The 20,539-nt window shown below is 45.3% G+C and overlaps 1 protein-coding gene across 1 annotated transcript in view; it reads left to right on the top strand.

Annotated features, from left to right (window-relative positions):
* The window catches only part of LOC309553059 (uncharacterized protein), a gene marked incomplete at both ends in the record, with an annotated part of 84,076 nt that extends 67,443 nt beyond the window's left edge, over nucleotides 1-16,633 (top strand). Inside the window, 3 exon segments of the mRNA XM_082253957.1 lie at nucleotides 14,978-15,669; nucleotides 15,673-16,536; nucleotides 16,538-16,633. Coding sequence (XP_082110083.1) covers nucleotides 14,978-15,669; nucleotides 15,673-16,536; nucleotides 16,538-16,633 — 1,652 coding nt within the window.
* Between the last annotated feature and the right edge of the window lie 3,906 nt (nucleotides 16,634-20,539).

The following is a 20,539-nucleotide window of genomic DNA, read 5'->3' as shown; positions in this document are numbered from 1 at the left end:
GTACAACCAATTTCTTCAGCCCCTTTCGGATATATACAAAAGGGCCCTTTAACTGGATTTAAATCCACCTCACTGAGACAGAGATAATGGGTATACAGTTCATAACTCTCATCCTCCTCTCTTTTATCCACAGGAGCGGCATACCGCAAGGTTTCATTTGCTTTTAGCGCCTCCTGCAGTTTGTGGATGCTCACACGGATAGGTACATATGAAATAGCAAATGTCCTTTTAGGTGGCACTCCCTCTTCCTGGGCCCATTGCCTCACAGCTTCTGTAGATAACAATGACATGGTCATTCCTTAATGTCCTGATCCAAGATTTCTATCTCAGCAGTGCCTCCAAATGTAGCTCTATTTTGGTCACTCTTGGCGGCTACTGGGGTATGATGACGGCACCTGTGTAGTATTTAGAAGCAGAGTATATAATCTGTGTGATCAGGACAGGATTTATAGTAAGCGCCAGTGCCTCCACTCAATCAGGGCTTGTGATTAGCAAGTGAAATCCCAATTGAGAAAACATATCCATATAGACAATAATCCACACAGCAGAGTGTTTAAATGTCCATGTATTGAAGAAATAACATTCAGTAAGCCATACAACATAAGATATTTTCCTCAGGAACATGAAATCATTAGCAGTGTCTCTGTGTGTCTCAGTGAGGGGATGTTACAGCACTTACAGTCTGTTCTCCAGCAGGAAAATGTCTGTGTGTCCTCCTGTCTCTCTTTTCCCCAGTCTTACCCAGAAATCCTTGCTCTGCCCTTTTTGATGACCTCATCCTTCTTGCAGAGAGAGAAAGAGAGCACAGCAGCCATATTGACAAAGGGCAAAAACAAACACTGCATAACAGGAATACACACTTGAAAGATGGGCAAAGAAATTATCACATCACTACAGTGGTAAAACTGTAAAACAAACATATGAAAGACAGGTATAAGTATGGCTATTCAAACATCATTAGGGTTGAGCGAACACCTAGATGTCCGTGTTCGACGGGTTCGGCCGAACTTTAAAAAAAAGTCCGGGTCCGTGTCCCGGACTTTTACCGAACTTTTCCCGGACACCGAACCCCATTGAAGTCAATGGGGACCCGAACTTTAAGGCACTAAAATGGCTCTAAAACACCAAAGGAAAGGGCTAGAGTGCTGCAAATGGCAGCAAAACGTAATTAAGAGCATGGCAAGTGCTCTGCAAACAAATGTGGATAGGGAAATAACCTAAAACAACAAAAAAAAACAGAAAAATAAAACAATGTTCTTCTTCATCTCTGAAGGACGAGGCCCATATGGAGTAGGAGGGAGGTTAAGGTGGTGGTGGATGTGGCGGTGACATAGCCGTGCGCACAGGGTGTGCTGGGTGTGCCTGGGCACACCCTAATCACCTAGGGCACATAGCATTGCCAGTGAGGAGATGGGAAAGATCTCCCTGGGACCTGCTCTGCTCTATTTCTCCTTGCCTACAGGTACATGGCCCCGATACATTACTCTCCCTGCTGGCAAACACATGCATGTGTATTTCAACTTTGGGGTGCACACCTTAATGCAATAGGCTGCGCACACCTATGGGCGGTGTAGGTGGAAGCGGCGGTGGAGGAGGACCAGGGCCGGATTAACAGCATCATGGGCTTGGTGCTGAGGATTTTGAAGGGCCTTAGGGCCGTGCCTTGCCATGCACCCAGAGGAGGAAGGGTGCAGCCATGCATGCCTAATTCAACATGGGATGCTGTCTCTGAAGCCCATAAACACATCCATGCATCGCCAACTGTCCCTCCTTGTCCGGCCTTCACGCTGTGTGGGGAGGTTCTGAGGGTGCTGCCTGGGGAAGCGAGCATAGAAGCCAGACTTCTGTGTTTACAAGTGACAGAAGAGCGGTAACAGTGAATATGGCCAACCCGGGGCCTATATAAAAGGTAGGGGCCTGGAGCTGCAGCTCCAATAGCCCCTACATTAATCTGGCCCTGAGGAGGAGGACGAGGTAGCCAACACTGCTTCTTTTCACAAATTTTAAATGAGGGTACACCCCAAAAGAGTGAGAAAGAGCAAAAATGGAACAATGGGTGGGTAAGGTCGGTATCCATTGCTATTCTGCATAAGGTACGGAAAAGTCCCGTGGGATCCATGCCTGGTTCATTTTAATGAACGTGAGCTTGTCCACATTGTCTCTGGACAGGCGGCTGCGCTTGTCTGTTATAACGCCCCCAGCCGTGCTAAATACCCGTTCAGATAATACACTGGCTGCAGGGCACGCCAGCACCTCCAAGGCGTAAAGGGCAAGCTCAGGCCATGTGCCCAATTTGGAGACCCAGAAGTTGAAGGGGGCAGACCCGTCATTCACTACATGTAGGCGTGTGCACACATACTGCTCCACCATGTTGGTAAAATGCTGCCTCCTGCTAAGACGTTCCATCTGAGCTGCTGGTGCTGCTGTTTGTTGTGGCGTGCTGACAAAGCTTTTCCACATTTCGGCCATGCTAACCCTGCCTTCTGAGGTGCTGGCGGTGCCCTGGTTGCGTTGGCGACCTCCTCCTCCTCCTCCTCTGCCTTGTGCTTCCACTGTGGCCCCGCTGTCAGATGGGAATGCCAGCAGCATGGCGTCTACCAGCGTGCGCTTGTACTCGCGCATCTTGCGATCGCGCTCCAGTGAGTGAATTAAGGACGGTACGTTGTCCTTGTAACGGGGATCCAGCAGCGTGGCCACCCAGTAATCAGCACAAGTTAGAATGTGGGCAACTCGGCGGTCGTTGTGGAGACACTGCAGCATGTAATCGCTCATGTGTGCCAGGCTGCCCAGAGGCAACGAAAGGCTGTCCTCTGTGGGAGGTGTATGGTCCGTGTCCTCTGTATCCCCCCAGCCACGCACCAGTGATGGCCATGAGCTGGCCTGGGTGCCACCCTGCTGTGAACATGGTTCCATCTCCTCCTCCAGCTCCTCCTCCTCCTCATCCTCCTCATCCTCCAGAACTGTGCCCCTGCTGGACAATTGCGTCCCTGGCGTTTGCGTGTGCAGGAACCCACCCTCGGAGCCCCTTGCGAATGACTGCCCTGAAAGCCTTGGAAATGTTACCTCTTCATCCTCCTCCTCCTCCTCATCCTGTGCCACATCCTCTTCCATCATCGCCCGAATTGTTTTTTCAAGGAGGCATAGAAGTGGGATAGTTAAGCTGAGAACGGCGTCATTGCCACTGGCCATGTTGGTGGAGTACTCAAAACAGCGCAACAAGGCACACAGGTCTCGCATGGAGGCCCAGTTAAATTAAATAGCGGAATAGAAAATATGATCCAAAAAAAGTGTATGTATATCACACGTACACAACCACACTAGGCCCCAATTACTATTGTTTGTACCCCTAAAAGGCTAGATGAGGAGTAGGGGGAGTATGGAACAGGCAGCACCCTCAAACCTTCAGAAGTATGAGATGAACCCCAACAACTTGGAAAGGTGGATCTCTCTCACACGTACCGACACAGACTATCCCGCAATTCAATTGATCCTCAAAGGTTTTTATTGAATAGCGGAATAGGAAATATGATCAAAAAAAGTGTATGTATCTCGCACGTACACAACCACACTAGGCCCCAATTACTATTGTTTGTACCCCTAAAAGGCTAGATGAGGAGTAGGGGGGGTATGGAACAGGCAGCACCCTCAAACCTTCAGAAGTATGAGATGAACCCCAACAACTTGGAAAGGTGGATCTCTCTCACACGTACCGACACAGACTATCCCGCAATTCAATTGATCCTCAAAGGTTTTTATTGAATAGCGGAATAGGAAATATGATCAAAAAAAGTGTATGTATCTCGCACGTACACAACCACACTAGGCCCCAATTACTATTGTTTGTACCCCTAAAAGGCTAGATGAGGAGTAGGGGGGGTATGGAACAGGCAGCACCCTCAAACCTTCAGAAGTATGAGATGAACCCCAACAACTTGGAAAGGTGGATCTCTCTCACACGTACCGACACAGACTATCCCGCAATTCAATTGATCCTCAAAGGTTTTTATTGAATAGCGGAATAGGAAATATGATCAAAAAAAGTGTATGTATCTCGCACGTACACAACCACACTAGGCCCCAATTACTATTGTTTGTACCCCTAAAAGGCTAGATGAGGAGTAGGGGGGGTATGGAACAGGCAGCACCCTCAAACCTTCAGAAGTATGAGATGAACCCCAACAACTTGGAAAGGTGGATCTCTCTCACACGTACCGACACAGACTATCCCGCAATTCAATTGATCCTCAAAGGTTTTTATTGAATAGCGGAATAGGAAATATGATCAAAAAAAGTGTATGTATCTCGCACGTACACAACCACACTAGGCCCCAATTACTATTGTTTGTACCCCTAAAAGGCTAGATGAGGAGTAGGGGGGGTATGGAACAGGCAGCACCCTCAAACCTTCAGAAGTATGAGATGAACCCCAACAACTTGGAAAGGTGGATCTCTCTCACACGTACCGACACAGACTATCCCGCAATTCAATTGATCCTCAAAGGTTTTTATTGAATAGCGGAATAGGAAATATGATCAAAAAAAGTGTATGTATCTCGCACGTACACAACCACACTAGGCCCCAATTACTATTGTTTGTACCCCTAAAAGGCTAGATGAGGAGTAGGGGGGGTATGGAACAGGCAGCACCCTCAAACCTTCAGAAGTATGAGATGAACCCCAACAACTTGGAAAGGTGGATCTCTCTCACACGTACCAACACAGACTATCCCCCAATTTAACTGATCCCCAGAGGTTTTTGATTAAATAGCGGAATAGAAAATATGATCCCAAAAAAGTGTATGTATATCACACGTACACAACCACACTAGGCCCCAATTACTATTGTTTGTACCCCTAAAAGGCTAGGAGTAGGGGGAGTATGGAACAGGCAGCACCCTCAAACCTTCAGAAGTATGAGATGAACCCCAACAACTTGGAAAGGTGGATCTCTCTCACACGTACCAACACAGACTATCCCCCAATTTAACTGATCCCCAGAGGTTTTTGATTAAATAGCGGAATAGAAAATATGATCCCAAAAAAGTGTATGTATATCACACGTACACAACCACACTAGGCCCCAATTACTATTGTTTGTACCCCTAAAAGGCTAGGAGTAGGGGGAGTATGGAACAGGCAGCACCCTCAAACCTTCAGAAGTATGAGATGAACCCCAACAACTTGGAAAGGTGGATCTCTCTCACACGTACCAACACAGACTATCCCCCAATTTAACTGATCCCCAAAGGTTTTTGATTAAATAGCGGAATAGAAAATATGATCCCAAAAAAGTGTATGTATATCACACGTACACAACCACACTAGGCCCCAATTACTATTGTTTGTACCCCTAAAAGGCTAGGAGTAGGGGGAGTATGGAACAGGCAGCACCCTCAAACCTTCAGAAGTATGAGATGAACCCCAACAACTTGGAAAGGTGGATCTCTCTCACACGTACCAACACAGACTATCCCCCAATTTAACTGATCCCCAAAGGTTTTTGATTAAATAGCGGAATAGAAAATATGATCCCAAAAAAGTGTATGTATATCACACGTACACAACCACACTAGGCCCCAATTACTATTGTTTGTACCCCTAAAAGGCTAGGAGTAGGGGGAGTATGGAACAGGCAGCACCCTCAAACCTTCAGAAGTATGAGATGAACCCCAACAACTTGGAAAGGTGGATCTCTCTCACACGTACCAACACAGACTATCCCCCAATTTAACTGATCCCCAAAGGTTTTTGATTAAATAGCGGAATAGAAAATATGATCCCAAAAAAGTGTATGTATATCACACGTACACAACCACACTAGGCCCCAATTACTATTGTTTGTACCCCTAAAAGGCTAGGAGTAGGGGGAGTATGGAACAGGCAGCACCCTCAAACCTTCAGAAGTATGAGATGAACCTCAACAACTTGGAAAGGTGGATCTCTCTCACACGTACCAACACAGACTATCCCCCAATTTAACTGATCCCCAAAGGTTTTTGATTAAATAGCGGAATAGAAAATATGATCCCAAAAAAGTGTATGTATATCACACGTACACAACCACACTAGGCCCCAATTACTATTGTTTGTACCCCTAAAAGGCTAGGAGTAGGGGGAGTATGGAACAGGCAGCACCCTCAAACCTTCAGAAGTATGAGATGAACCCCAACAACTTGGAAAGGTGGATCTCTCTCACACGTACCAACACAGACTATCCCCCAATTTAACTGATCCCCAAAGGTTTTTGATTAAATAGCGGAATAGAAAATATGATCCCAAAAAAGTGTATGTATATCACACGTACACAACCACACTAGGCCCCAATTACTATTGTTTGTACCCCTAAAAGGCTAGGAGTAGGGGGAGTATGGAACAGGCAGCACCCTCAAACCTTCAGAAGTATGAGATGAACCCCAACAACTTGGAAAGGTGGATCTCTCTCACACGTACCAACACAGACTATCCCCCAATTTAACTGATCCCCAAAGGTTTTTGATTAAATAGCGGAATAGAAAATATGATCCCAAAAAAGTGTATGTATATCACACGTACACAACCACACTAGGCCCCAATTACTATTGTTTGTACCCCTAAAAGGCTAGGAGTAGGGGGAGTATGGAACAGGCAGCACCCTCAAACCTTCAGAAGTATGAGATGAACCTCAACAACTTGGAAAGGTGGATCTCTCTCACACGTACCAACACAGACTATCCCCCAATTTAACTGATCCCCAAAGGTTTTTGATTAAATAGCGGAATAGAAAATATGATCCCAAAAAAGTGTATGTATATCACACGTACACAACCACACTAGGCCCCAATTACTATTGTTTGTACCCCTAAAAGGCTAGGAGTAGGGGGAGTATGTAACAGGCAGCACCCTCAAACCTTCAGAAGTATGAGATGAACCCCAACAACTTGGAAAGGTGGATCTCTCTCACACGTACCAACACAGACTATCCCCCAATTTAACTGATCCCCAAAGGTTTTTGATTAAATAGCGGAATAGAAAATATGATCCCAAAAAAGTGTATGTATATCACACGTACACAACCACACTAGGCCCCAATTACTATTGTTTGTACCCCTAAAAGGCTAGGAGTAGGGGGAGTATGGAACAGGCAGCACCCTCAAACCTTCAGAAGTATGAGATGAACCTCAACAACTTGGAAAGGTGGATCTCTCTCACACGTACCAACACAGACTATCCCCCAATTTAACTGATCCCCAAAGGTTTTTGATTAAATAGCGGAATAGAAAATATGATCCCAAAAAAGTGTATGTATATCACACGTACACAACCACACTAGGCCCCAATTACTATTGTTTGTACCCCTAAAAGGCTAGGAGTAGGGGGAGTATGGAACAGGCAGCACCCTCAAACCTTCAGAAGTATGAGATGAACCCCAACAACTTGGAAAGGTGGATCTCTCTCACACGTACCAACACAGACTATCCCCCAATTTAACTGATCCCCAGAGGTTTTTGATTAAATAGCGGAATAGAAAATATGATCCCAAAAAAGTGTATGTATATCACACGTACACAACCACACTAGGCCCCAATTACTATTGTTTGTACCCCTAAAAGGCTAGGAGTAGGGGGAGTATGGAACAGGCAGCACCCTCAAACCTTCAGAAGTATGAGATGAACCCCAACAACTTGGAAAGGTGGATCTCTCTCACACGTACCAACACAGACTATCCCCCAATTTAACTGATCCCCAGAGGTTTTTGATTAAATAGCGGAATAGAAAATATGATCCCAAAAAAGTGTATGTATATCACACGTACACAACCACACTAGGCCCCAATTACTATTGTTTGTACCCCTAAAAGGCTAGGAGTAGGGGGAGTATGGAACAGGCAGCACCCTCAAACCTTCAGAAGTATGAGATGAACCCCAACAACTTGGAAAGGTGGATCTCTCTCACACGTACCAACACAGACTATCCCCCAATTTAACTGATCCCCAAAGGTTTTTGATTAAATAGCGGAATAGAAAATATGATCCCAAAAAAGTGTATGTATATCACACGTACACAACCACACTAGGCCCCAATTACTATTGTTTGTACCCCTAAAAGGCTAGATGAGGAGTAGGGGGAGTATGGAACAGGCAGCACCCTCAAACCTTCAGTATGAGATTGTGTTCACTGTACCCCACAAAGATTGAGTTCACTGCACCCCACAATGATTGTGTTCACTGCACCCCACAAAGATTGTGTTCACTGCACCTCACAAAGATTGTGTTCACTGTACCCCCCAAAGATTGTGTTCACTGCACCCCACAAAGATTCTGTTCACTGTACCCCACAAAGATTGTGTTCACTGCACCCCAAAAAGATTGTGTTCACTGCACCCCAAAAAGGATGTTGTTCACTGCACCCCAAAAAGGATGTTGTTCACTCCACCCCAAAAAGATTGTGTTCACTGCACCCCACAAAGATTGTGTTCACTGCACCCCAAAAAGATTGTGTTCACTGCACCCCAAAAATGATTTTGTTCACTGCACCCCAAAAAGGATTTTGTTCACTGCACCCCAAAAAGGATGTTGTTCACTCCACCCCAAAAAGATTGTGTTCACTGCACCCCAAAAAGATTGTGTTCACTGCACCCCACAAAGGATTTTGTTCACTGCACCCCAAAAAGATTGTGTTCACTGCACCCCAAAAAGGATGTTGTTCACTGCACCCCAAAAAGGATTTTGTTCACTGCACCCCAAAAAGATTGTGTTCACTGCACCCCACAAAGGATTTTGTTCACTGCACCCCACAAAGATTGTGTTCACTGCACACCAAAAAGGATTGTGTTCACTGCACCCGATTTTGTTCACTGCACCCCAAAAAGATTGTGTTCACTGCAGCCCAAAAAGATTGTGTTCACTGCAGCCCAAAAAGATTGTGTTCACTGCAGCCCAAAAAGATTGTGTTCACTGCAGCCCAAAAAGATTGTGTTCACTGCAGCTCACACACAGAAAAATGGATGTGGATCACTGACACCTGCCTATCTCCAATCCCACACCACACAGCAATATCGATTGTAGTTTGTAGAACACAGTTTCCCTAAAATTCAGCAGACTCTGTCCCTAACAGGATTGAGAAGAGATCGTAGATCAGGATTGAGTGCAGACCCCACCCCCCACACAGCAATATCGATTGTAGTTTGTAGAAGACACTGACCCTATATAATTCAGCAGACTCTATCCCTAAAATGCCTACAACTCGCCCTGCCTAAACACTCCGACCTGTCCCTCAATTCTATCCGGACACAAATGGTTTTTTCCTGCCTATCTTTCCCTAATCAGCAGCCAGCACGTTGATGTGTGCTCTGTCCCTGAATCTAAGCAGCATAATGACGCCGCTGCGGCTGCCTCGAACTTATAAAGACTTGGTCACATGCTTCAGACGGCCAATCACAGCTACTGAGACATTTGCAGGCATGGCTGGGATGGCTTAAGGCACACCAGTTAAACGATTGTTGATTGGCTGTTGAAAGCCCGCCATGAAAAGAGCGCCAAAGCATGCAAAACCCGGAAATAAAACGACCGAACACGGATTTTTACCCGAACATACAGTAAAGTGTCCGTGTCCGTGTTCGGGTACAAAAAATCCAATTATTCGGTACGAACACGAATAATACAGTCCGTGTTCGCTCAACACTAAACATCATACATTATACATAGTTATACAGAAGATAGGGACTAACTAACATGTGCTTACTACATACTGGAACACATATTATCTATACAAATGTCTAACATCCCTCTATAAAGGCTGAACTGGCAAATCCTTTACTTACAGGCTTTTGGTGTTCATCAGGTTTGCAATAGATTAGTTTCAGGATTCCTGAGGGTCTGGACCCTACGGTGGCTAAAGCTGGAATGCATAGACAAGTTCAGACTTGCCCAAAGCAATAGAGAAGAGACCCGCCCCTAGGCTACAAGAAAATGGAGGGTCTTAAAGGGACAGACACTGCTGAGTGCCAAGCATATGAAATACAGTGCGAAGGCAGCACACTGCCATTGCATGCAGCACTTGAACCGGAAGCAATAAGCTATTTTGAGAGAAGCTGATCATTAAATCCAAATCTCTGGAATGGGAATGACCATAAATAGATCAAAATGTGACTAATTCCTGCTGAATTTACCAACTTTTGATCCATCTATGGCCATCTTTAAGGCTCCATGCACACTAGGAGCTTTTAAAAATGACAGAAAAACGCTGGTATAAAAATGCTAATATTTAGCATTTTTGTACTGGCGTTTAGTAGCGACTAGCAGGTTGTTAAAAAGTGGGCGGCTGCTTCGTTCCTTAACAACCAATGACTCATCAGCTGTCTGTGGGTTTCCCCACTGACAGCTAAGACCCCGTTCACACTGGGTCGCCGTAGGTCATCTGCCATAGAGAAGCTGTGGACCCGTTCTAATAGGAGCGACAAAAGTCGCTCCGACTTAGAAAAAGGGTCCGGAGCTTCTTTGGGGCGACCTGGAGCAACCTGCATTGACTTCAATGTTATGAAGTCCAGGCCGGCTGCTCCGAGGTTGCGGTGCGAGCTGCACACCGCGACCTGTGAGGTCGTCCCGGCAAGTCGGATCGCCCAAGTGTGAACGGGGTCTTAATGTAAACAGAAGAGTGTCGGCATAAAATAAATAAATAAATAAAACATATGTTGGGTCCCTCCAAAATCCCCACCAGACCCTTATCCAATCATGCAGCCCAGCAGGCTGAGAAACGGGGGCGGACAAGCGAGTGCCCCCCCTCCTTCTAAACTATACCAGGCCCCATGCCCTCAACATGGGGGGGGGCTCTTTGGGGTAGGTGGGCTCCCCCCCCAAAGCATCTTGTTCCTATGATGATAAGGACAAGGGCTTCTTCCCCACAACCTTGGCCGATGGTTGTGGGGGTCTAGGGGCAGGGGGATTTAACAAGGGGGCCCCCTGATCCCAGCCCCACCCATGTGAATGAGTATGGGGTACATAGTAACCCTTCTCATTCACACACACACACACACACACACACACACACAAAGAGTAGCATAAATATTAACAGGAGCCAGTTTTGACAAGTCCTTTATTAAAAAAAAAGTAAAAATCGTCCTGGAATATCACTTCCAAAAACGAAAACCAGAGAGTTTGTTTTTTTTTCTGCTCTTAACAGCTGAGCTTAAAAAAACGCCTCTAGCCTCCAAAGTGTGCATGGACACATAGGATAACATTATTTGCTTCTAGAGGCATACAAACACTGCTGGCAGGAGCATTGTTTTAAGCCAGTGTGCATGGAGACTAGTAGACAGAGTAATAAGGGAAGAGAGAGGTAGAGGAAGAGCAGGGTGTAGAGAGTGAGAGAGAACAATTGGAAGAGAGAGGGAGGGAAGAAAAAAGAGAGATGGGGTGAGAGGAAGGAGAGAGAGGGGAGAAAGAGAGAGACAGAAAAAGAGAGAGGAGGAGAGGGAGTGAAAAAATAATTAGGGAGTTTAGAGTACAGAATGTGTTTACAGCTCACTCACCCGAGGGCTCAGGCTCACTCACCAAGCTTGGTCTCCCTCATGGTACGACAAGGTGCAAGAAGACAGCATCTGAGCTGACAACTGCAGGCTGTATTTATTTAAACAGCCACTAGTACCCAGTGCCCACACAACCCCTCCAGAGTCCAGCAGCAAACAACCATTTAAACTACGCGGCAGGCAGCCCCTCCTGCACGAACCGACGTAGCTCTACAATGGTCGCGCGCCTGCAGCTAGGTGGGCGAGTGCGCGCCGCCGACTGCGCGCTCCCGCCCCCATTCGGCAGCGGGGGACTCCGATGCACAAGGCAGGCGGCTCCAATTGTCGCCTGACACCCGCGATCGTTCCCCGCTGACAGAGAAGAACGGTCAGATGTTGTAAACACAGCTGATCGTTCTTCTCTCTGCAATGATCACAGAGCTCATGTGATCCTTCTATATAGGATTACAGGTCTCTATGATCATTTCACAAGCCCATCCCCCATACAGTTAGAAACACTCTAGGTACACATTTAACCCTTTGATCACCCACAGTGTTAACCCCATCCACTGCCAGTGTCATTATTACAGTGACAGTGCATATTTTTAGCACTGATTACTGTAGTAATGTCACCGGTCCCCCCAAAAGTGTCAAAAATGACAGTTAGGGGTCCGATCTGTCCACCGCAATGTCGCAGTCCCTCTAGAAATCACAGATCGCCGCCATTACTAGTCAAAAAAAAAAAAACAATAAAAATGACATAAATTTTTCCCGTAGTTTGTAGACACGATAACTTTTGCGCAAGCCAATCAAAATACGCTTATAGCAATTTTTTTTTTTTTTACCAAAAATATGTAGCAGAAAACAAATTGGCCTAAAAGGATTAAAAATTTAGATTTTAAATTTTTTTTTTTGGAAATGTTATATAGCAGAATGTAAAAAAATATTGTTTTTTTTTTTTCAGAATTGTCGCTCTTTTTTTGTTTATAGCGCAAGAAATAAAAATCGCACAGGTGATCAAATACCACCAAAAGAAAGTTCTATTTGTGGGGAATAAAAGGAAATCAATTTTATTTGGGTATAGTGCAATTGTCCATTAAAATAACGCAGTGCCGAAGCGCAAAAAAAATGGCCTGGTCATTAAGGGGGCAAATCCTTCCGGTCCAGAAGTGGTTAAATCTGTCACCCTCACAACCCCATGGGGGGGGGGGGGGGCTGGAGTGTGTGTGGACAATCAGCTGCCAGCTCCTGTCTCCACCTGACGCGGTGTCCATAGCCGACGGTTGGCTGTCTTGTAATGACAACCGATGTGGCTGAGAAGCCGCTCAGCTGTCATTCCAAGGAGCGGGAGGGGACGTCCCCCCCTCCCGCGGCTAGCCCGGGTCCCTGCCCTCACCGGGAGACCCGGCCATCCTACCTTCACTGCCGCTGTCTTTATTTCTTTTAATTCAACGCTGCCGAGTACCCGGAAGTGATGTCATGACATGATATCATTTCCGGGTACTGGCGGCGCCAAATTCAAAAACTTACAGCATTTAAAGCTTGGCGTTTTGAATACTTTTAAGTGCAGAAGAGGGGTTTGGGGTCCTTTAGACCCCCAGATCCCTCCACCACAGTACCTGTAGACATTAAAAAAAAAATTTCTTAATGTCCGAAAATATCAGCCAATATCGGCCGATACCGATATCCGATGACCAAAAAATCGGTATCGGCAGTAAAAAAACGATATCGGTCGATCACTAGTTTCTGGTGCGCCTGACTCTAGTTATGCCCCTGGCTATGAACACAGTGGGTATGCTATTGTAGGGGAAACCCCAAAACTTATGGGTTTCAGTAACATTTTGACTGTTGAAGCCAGATTGAAAAATATATTTAGTTTACAAACATGTAGGTAGAAAGACATATTTGGAGAGCAATACAGTCACATTACATTGTGTTGGTTTAAAAACAATTGCTCTATCTGGCTAAGGACTTGTATTACAATTTATATTTTTACAAAGTGTGGGACCTATCGATCTAAATTCTTTTGAAGTCCCATTTATTATTATTATATAGGATTTATATAGCGCCGACAGTTTACGCAGGGCTTTACAACTTGAGGGTATACAGTACAAATACAATACACTTTAATACAGTAGAAATCAGAGGGCCCTGCTCGTTAGAGCTTACAATCTAAGAGGGAGGGTCAAGTGATACAAGAGGTAATAACTGGGCTGATGGAGAAAATAAGAGTACAGTTGTTAGGTGGATGCCAGATAGGTTTCTCTGAAGAGATGTGTTATCAGGGATCGTCTGAAAGTAGACAAAGTAGGAGATAGTCAAATCAGATTGGGGTAGAGCATTCCAGAGGATGGGAGAAGCTCGGGAGAAGTTCTGGAGGCGAGCATGGGAAGTGGTTACAAGGGAGCTAGAGAGCAGGAGGTCCTGGAAGGAACAAAGAGAACAAGTTAGTTAGTATTTTAAGACCAGATTAGTGATGTAGCTGGGCGCCAAGTTATGGATGACATTGTAAGGTATGGTTAGTAACTTGAATTTAATTTGTTGGTTGAGTGGCAGCCAATGGAGGGATTGGCAAAGAGGGGTAGAAGACACAGAGCGGTTTGCAAGGTGGATGAACCTGGCAGCAGCATTCATGATGGACTGAAGGGGGGAGGAGCCTTTTTAAAGGTAAGCCAATGAGAAGGGAGTTGCAGTAGTCGAGACGAGAGATGACCAGGGAGTGGATTAGAAGCTTTGTGGTATCATTGGTTAGGAAGGGACGTATCTTGGAGTTGTTGCAGAGTTTGAGGCAGCAAGCTTTGGACAGTGACTGGATGTGTGGACGAAAGGATAGTCCAGAGTCCAGGATTATACCTAGGAACCTCGGCATGGGTGGACGGGTTGATAGTTGTGCCGTTGATGTTGACAGAGAAATCAGGGGAAGAGGAACGTGGGGGAGGAAATATCATGAGCTCGGTTTTGGATAAGTTGAGTTTGAGGAAGTGATGTGACGTCCAGGCTGATATGTCTGTCAGTAAGCTGGTGATGCGTGAGGAGACTGATGGAGTGAGCTGAGTCTTTGGTGACATTCTTTGATATGCAGATGGTCATTCACATGGCTTGTCACTTCTAAGACTCGTTGGCTGAACAGGTCTTCAAAGATCGAGATAGTAATCTGTACAGCTGGAGGTGTAAATATTTTTTGAACAGCTGTTATACAATATGACTTCTAACATATACATCCAATATATCTGCTTAATCATAAATACATGTTTGATAAATAAAATGGCTGTTCCCTTTTCCCCCTCAATCTACAAGATAAGCTTTTTTACAGAACCGGGACATTGCTCTAAATGAGGCCCTCTTATTATCTCTGTCCCTCCATATAACGAATCCTATGAATAAAGTAGAAGTCACAGCCCAGCCTCACCCTGTGTAGGAGGAGGTCACCCCTCCCAACTGTATTCTTCCCCGGTGTCAGAGACATTTAGTTTTATTTCTCTCTTCTGCTGTCAGCGATGGCATCTGCAGATCTGAGAGCTGAGCTAGAATGTTCTGTCTGTCTGAACATTTATACAGATCCTGTAATGCTGAGATGTGGACACAACTTCTGCCGGGTCTGTATTGATCGTCTGCTGGATACACAGGAGGGGTCTGGAGGATATTCCTGTCCTGAATGCAGAGAGAAGTTTCCGGATCGGCCTGTACTGCACAGGAACATAACACTGCGTAACATAGTGGAGAATTTCCTGTCTGCTCAGCCTGATCAGGAGGAGTCCGGGGTCTTCTGTACTCACTGTGTGGACTCTCCTGTACCTGCTGTTAGATCCTGTCTACACTGTGAGGTTTCTCTGTGTGATAAACACCTGAGAGTCCACAAAAAGTCCCCAGAACACATCTTATGTGACCCCACCTTGTCCATGGAGAGCAGGAAATGCTCCGTCCATAAAAAGATCCTGGAGTATTACTGCACTGAGGATGATACCTGTATCTGTGTGTCCTGCACTTTGGCTGGAGAACATCGAGGACACCAGGTGGAGATACTGGATGAGGCTTCTGAGAAGAAGAAGGAGACACTTGTGAATGTTCTGCAGAAACTTCTGACAAAGAGAGAGGAGACGGAGGAAAGAGTCCAGAGTCTGCAGGAACACAGGAGGAAAGTAGAAGAAAAAGCAGCTGGTGACACCGAGAGAGTCACTGCCCTGTTTTGAGATCTCAGGAGACGTCTGGAAGACCTGGAGAAGAGAGTCCTGAGGAAGATCTCCAGGCAGGCAGAGCGGATCTCCATCTCCATCCGGGATCTGGAAATAAAGAAGGAGGAGCTGTCCAGGAAGATGCGTCACATTGAGGAGCTGTGTAACATGACGGATCCACTGACTGTCTTACAGGAATCAGACACAGGTGACTTGTGTGATACTGAGGATGGAGATAATGAGGACAGAGAGAGACATGAGAAGCTCCTCCATGATGGAGGGGGTCTGGATGTGGCTGGGATATCACACACATTACACACATTATCTGATATAATAACAGAGGTAAATGTAGACTTCTATATACAGGGAGCTGCAGACATATTACTGGATGTAAACACAGCCCATAATAATTTACATATATCAGATGACAGGAAAACTGTATCCAGGTCAGATAGAAACCAGAATCATCCAGAAACACCAGAGAGATTCCAGAATTGTCCTCAGGTGTTGAGCAGTCGGAGTTTCTCCTCAGGGAGACATTACTGGGAAGTGGATGTCGGGGGATCAGATGGGTGGGTAGTCGGGATGTGTTACCCCAGTATAGACAGGAGAGGACTGCAGTCACTGATTGGATGTAATAACAAGTCCTGGTGTTTGTACAGGAATGGTAATCAGTATGATGTGAGACATGACAGTAAAGGGCTCCGCTTATCCACCAATATCTCCAGTAACAGAGTCAGGATATATCTGGATTATGAGGCCGGGCGGATCTCCTTTTATGATCTGTGTGACCCGATCCGACCCCTCCACACCTTCACCACCACCTTCACTGAGCCCCTCCATGCTGGGATATGTGTATATAAAGGTTGTATAAAGATATGTGGGGGGAATCGGGAGATGTGAGAACTCGGTGCAGAGAACAGTGACATCACAGGGAGAGGGGGATGGGTTGGAAAGATACATTATTGGGGACACCTAAAGTGGTATTAACCTCACAAGCAAACAATTATTATATTGCAGTTTACCAATTCCTAAATGTGATAGCTACAATCATTTTCTTTTTTAGGCTTTCTTACTTCTAATTTCATCTAGTGATCTGGCCAGTAAGTCTGCTGTTTTTCAAATGAACAAGGTCCTCTGTATCAGTTTACAGGGATGAAACATTTGCCACTGACAGGGGTGTTTACAATGATCAGCTTTTATTTATTTATGGTAAAGTTTCATCCTAAAAGAAAAAAATAAAAAAATGTTGCTAAGGCCCCATTCACACTAGTGCGACTTGTCCGCGATTTTGGACCGCAAAATCGCATGACAAGTCGTTTCCCATTATTTTCAATGAGCCCCATTCATATTAGTGCGTTTTGAAGTCGCACCGACTTCAAAGTAGTTCCTGCACTACTTTGCTATGATTTTAATGCGTTTTGAGGCATATAGACTTGCCATTGCTCTCAAAATCGCGGCAAAAATCGCGGTAAAATTGCGTCGCATTAGTGTGAAAGGGGCCTAAAGTGTGAGCTGGAATTTGGCCTTAATTTGTTAGTGTACCTCAATCTCATAGTACATCTCATCTCCCCCTCACACTGATAATGCTGCTGTCCAAAAGGTGTTTCCATTGCTACTTCATCCAGAGTGGCGACTCCCTAATACAGGAGGTGTGTTACTGGCCAGATCACCAGGTGAAAAGAGGGAAAATAGCCTAAACAAACTAACATCTAATGATCGGTGAGCTGCAGAATATTTCATTTTTATTTTTGTGTTTAATTCCATTTTAACCACTTTAAGATCGGAAGGATTTCCCCCCTTAATGACCAGGCCCTATTTTGCGATTCGGCACTGCGTTACTTTAAGGGACAATTGCGCGGTCGTGCGACACTGTACCCAAACGAAATTGACGTCCTTTTTATCCCACAAACAGAGCTTTCTTTTGGTGGTATTTGATCACCTGTGCGATTTTTTGATCATGCGCTATAAACAAAAAAAGAGCGACAATTTTGCAAAAATAATATTTTTCAAATTTTTTTATATGAAATTCCCCCCCAAAAAAAATGTAAAAATCTAAATTTTTTAACATTTTCGGCCAATTTGTTTTATGCTACATATGTTTGGTAAAAAAAATCGCAAAAAGCGTATTTTGATTTGGTTTGCGCAAAAGTTATCGCATCTACAAACTACGGGAAAGATTTGTGTAATTTTTATTGTTTTTTTTTTTTTTTTTTACTAGTAATGGCGGCGACCTGTGATTTTTTGCGGGACTGCAACATTGTGGCGGACAGATCTGACCCCTAACTGACATTTTTGACACTTTTGGGGGGGACCAGTGACATTACTACAGTAATCAGTGCTAAAAAGTATGCACTGTCACTGTAATAATGTCACTGGCAGGGAAGAGGTTAACATTGGTGATCAGTGGGTTAAATGTGTCCCTAGGGGCGTGATTCTAACTGTCAGGGGGCGTGGCTTGTGAAGTAATCACAGAGACATGTGATTCTATATAGCAGGATCACATAGCTTCTGTGATTACTTGAGGGAGAAGGACAGACAGCTGTGTTTACGTCAGCCATCTGTCCTTCTCTCTCAGCTGCGGGAGATCGCGAGCGGCCGGCGGCCATCGGAGCCGCCGGTCACACGCGCTGGCTCCCCAGGTAAAGAGTGGGGGTGGGAGCGCGCCACCGGCGGCGTGCGCTTGCCCCCTAGAGTCTCCTGAGCGAGCGACGTAACATAACGTTGCTTTGCCCAGAAACGGCTGCCTGCCGCAGTAAAACTGCGGCGGGCGGTCGTTATGTGGTTACGTGAGATTTCTCCCTCCCTCACAGATCACTGTGATTGGCTGGAATGACTAACCAACTACAGGGGTCACTGCTATTGGACAGTCACTTGTGATTCTATCTCCTCTAATTTTCCAAACAGGAAGTTATCACAGTGAGTGACAATGGGAACCTTTCCTCCTTTTTTCCCACTCCCCAGTGTACATGGAATAGGAGGAGGAAAGAGAGGAGAGGTGACCACATCCTATCCCATCACTGTGACCACACTGCATCCTATGTACATCTAGGAGAGGTCACATGACCCCATCTGGTGGGAGGGGACTGGGAAGGACAGAATTGAGGTCTGGTAGATGGTGGGGGGTGATGAGCTCCGTCTGTACTGGGAGGACTCATGGAGATCGGGGGAGGGGAGAGGGTCTGCAGAGGGGTGAAGGGTTACAATAGAGCAGGTTGGCGGGCAGAGGAAGAGGAGCGGTATAACCCGGTGTGTGTCTGTACAGAGCAGCATAGAGCTCTCTCCTTCCCCAGGATGTACAGGACATAAAAAGGAGACACATACTGCTAATATATCATCACACACTAACCTGTCTGCACCCTACACAATTGTATTATAGGGGACATGTAGTGAGGAAGTATAGCAGCAACCCTTGGGAACTACTTCTTCTAAAAATACTAGTTCCCTGGCTGTCATGCTGATCCAATTGCTTCCATATACTCTTGGTCAGTGATGGCGAACCTTGGCACACCAGATGTTTTTGAACTACATTTCCCATGATGCTCAACTACACTGCAGAGTGCATGAGCATCATGGGAAATGTAGTTCCAAAACATCTGGGTTGCCAAGTTTCGCCATCACTGCTCTAGGTAATTGACCCAGAACAAGTATCCAGATTGGTAGTTTTGAATGAACTTGAATTTCTTCATCTGCATGATTGTTCCAGGTCAGTGTCTTAAAGTACTGAGACAAAAACCAGAGACAGTCAGGCAAACAGCATTTTCAGAAGGTCCAGCATTGTCTTCTCCATAGTCCCCTCAGGATAGGTTTCCTTTAAAGTCTCAGCATGGAAGTCTTTTGTTGCATTTTTTCTTTTTCAATTTTCATTTTACTGAAACACAAAATGCCTAAAAAGAACAATAATGTATTTAGATCAACTTTATGATTAAAAGGTTTTGGGAATATTTCCTCATTTATAAATAATATTTGGTGTCACTATTTTTCTATAACTTGTATATATACTGGTTGTATCAAATGTGAGAATAACAAAATTTATAATGAAGGTATACTGGACAGCCCCTGAAATATCTAGTAAATAGGTAAAATGAACAGACACACCAAGAGCAGTTTTGATAAAAAGCATAAAACAAAACTTTACTGGACATCAAAATACATAAAGCTTCTTACACATAAAAGTTACCATAGACATTAATAAGACTCAAACATACACTCCTATTCCCAATATCCCAAAGAAAGGTCAAATAATACTTAACTCTGGCAACAGCTTGTACTCGATATCTGCAACAGGACAGCTCCATGCTTTCCTTCCACAGCTCGAAAAAACTAACCTCTCTCCCCCATCCTAGTGACTAGGCTTACTGAAGCCAGAATCCCTGATTGGTGCGGTGAAGATGATGCGTTTCACCAGCCAATAAACGCTGGTTTCATGAGATCTTGATGAAACCAGCGTTTATTGGCTGGTGAAACGCGTCATCTTCACCGCACCAACCAGGGATTCTGGCGTCGGTAAGCCTATCTGCTTGGGTAGGAGAATCGTCAAGGAAGTCACGCTGAAGTGACGGCTTGCCGCTCGGCCTCCTGCACATGCTCAGTAGAAGCACAGGAGGTAGCTGGAAGTCTCCAAGCGAGGCAAGGACGCCGCAGCTCTGCAGACCTACACCGAACACCCGGATCCCATGATCACAGGTCCAGGAGGACGTAACAGACCGGTTTATTCTTAGGAGGTACGGTGCTTTATACATGGATTACACAGAGAACTCTGTTACTACACTTAACAGCCACACAATTTAACCTCCATTCTACCGGTCTATGCTAATTACTCCACTACCGCTGGACTGTGTTTTTCAGGCCTTCGGTTCATATTGCCTATTTCTACTGTAGCGCT

The sequence above is a fragment of the Pelophylax lessonae genome (assembly GCF_965119305.1).
Source record: "Pelophylax lessonae genome assembly, chromosome: 4".
Lineage (NCBI taxonomy): Eukaryota > Metazoa > Chordata > Amphibia > Anura > Ranidae > Pelophylax > Pelophylax lessonae.
Note: the sequence above shows the minus strand (reverse complement) of the source record. Positions and strands in the feature narration are given on the sequence as shown.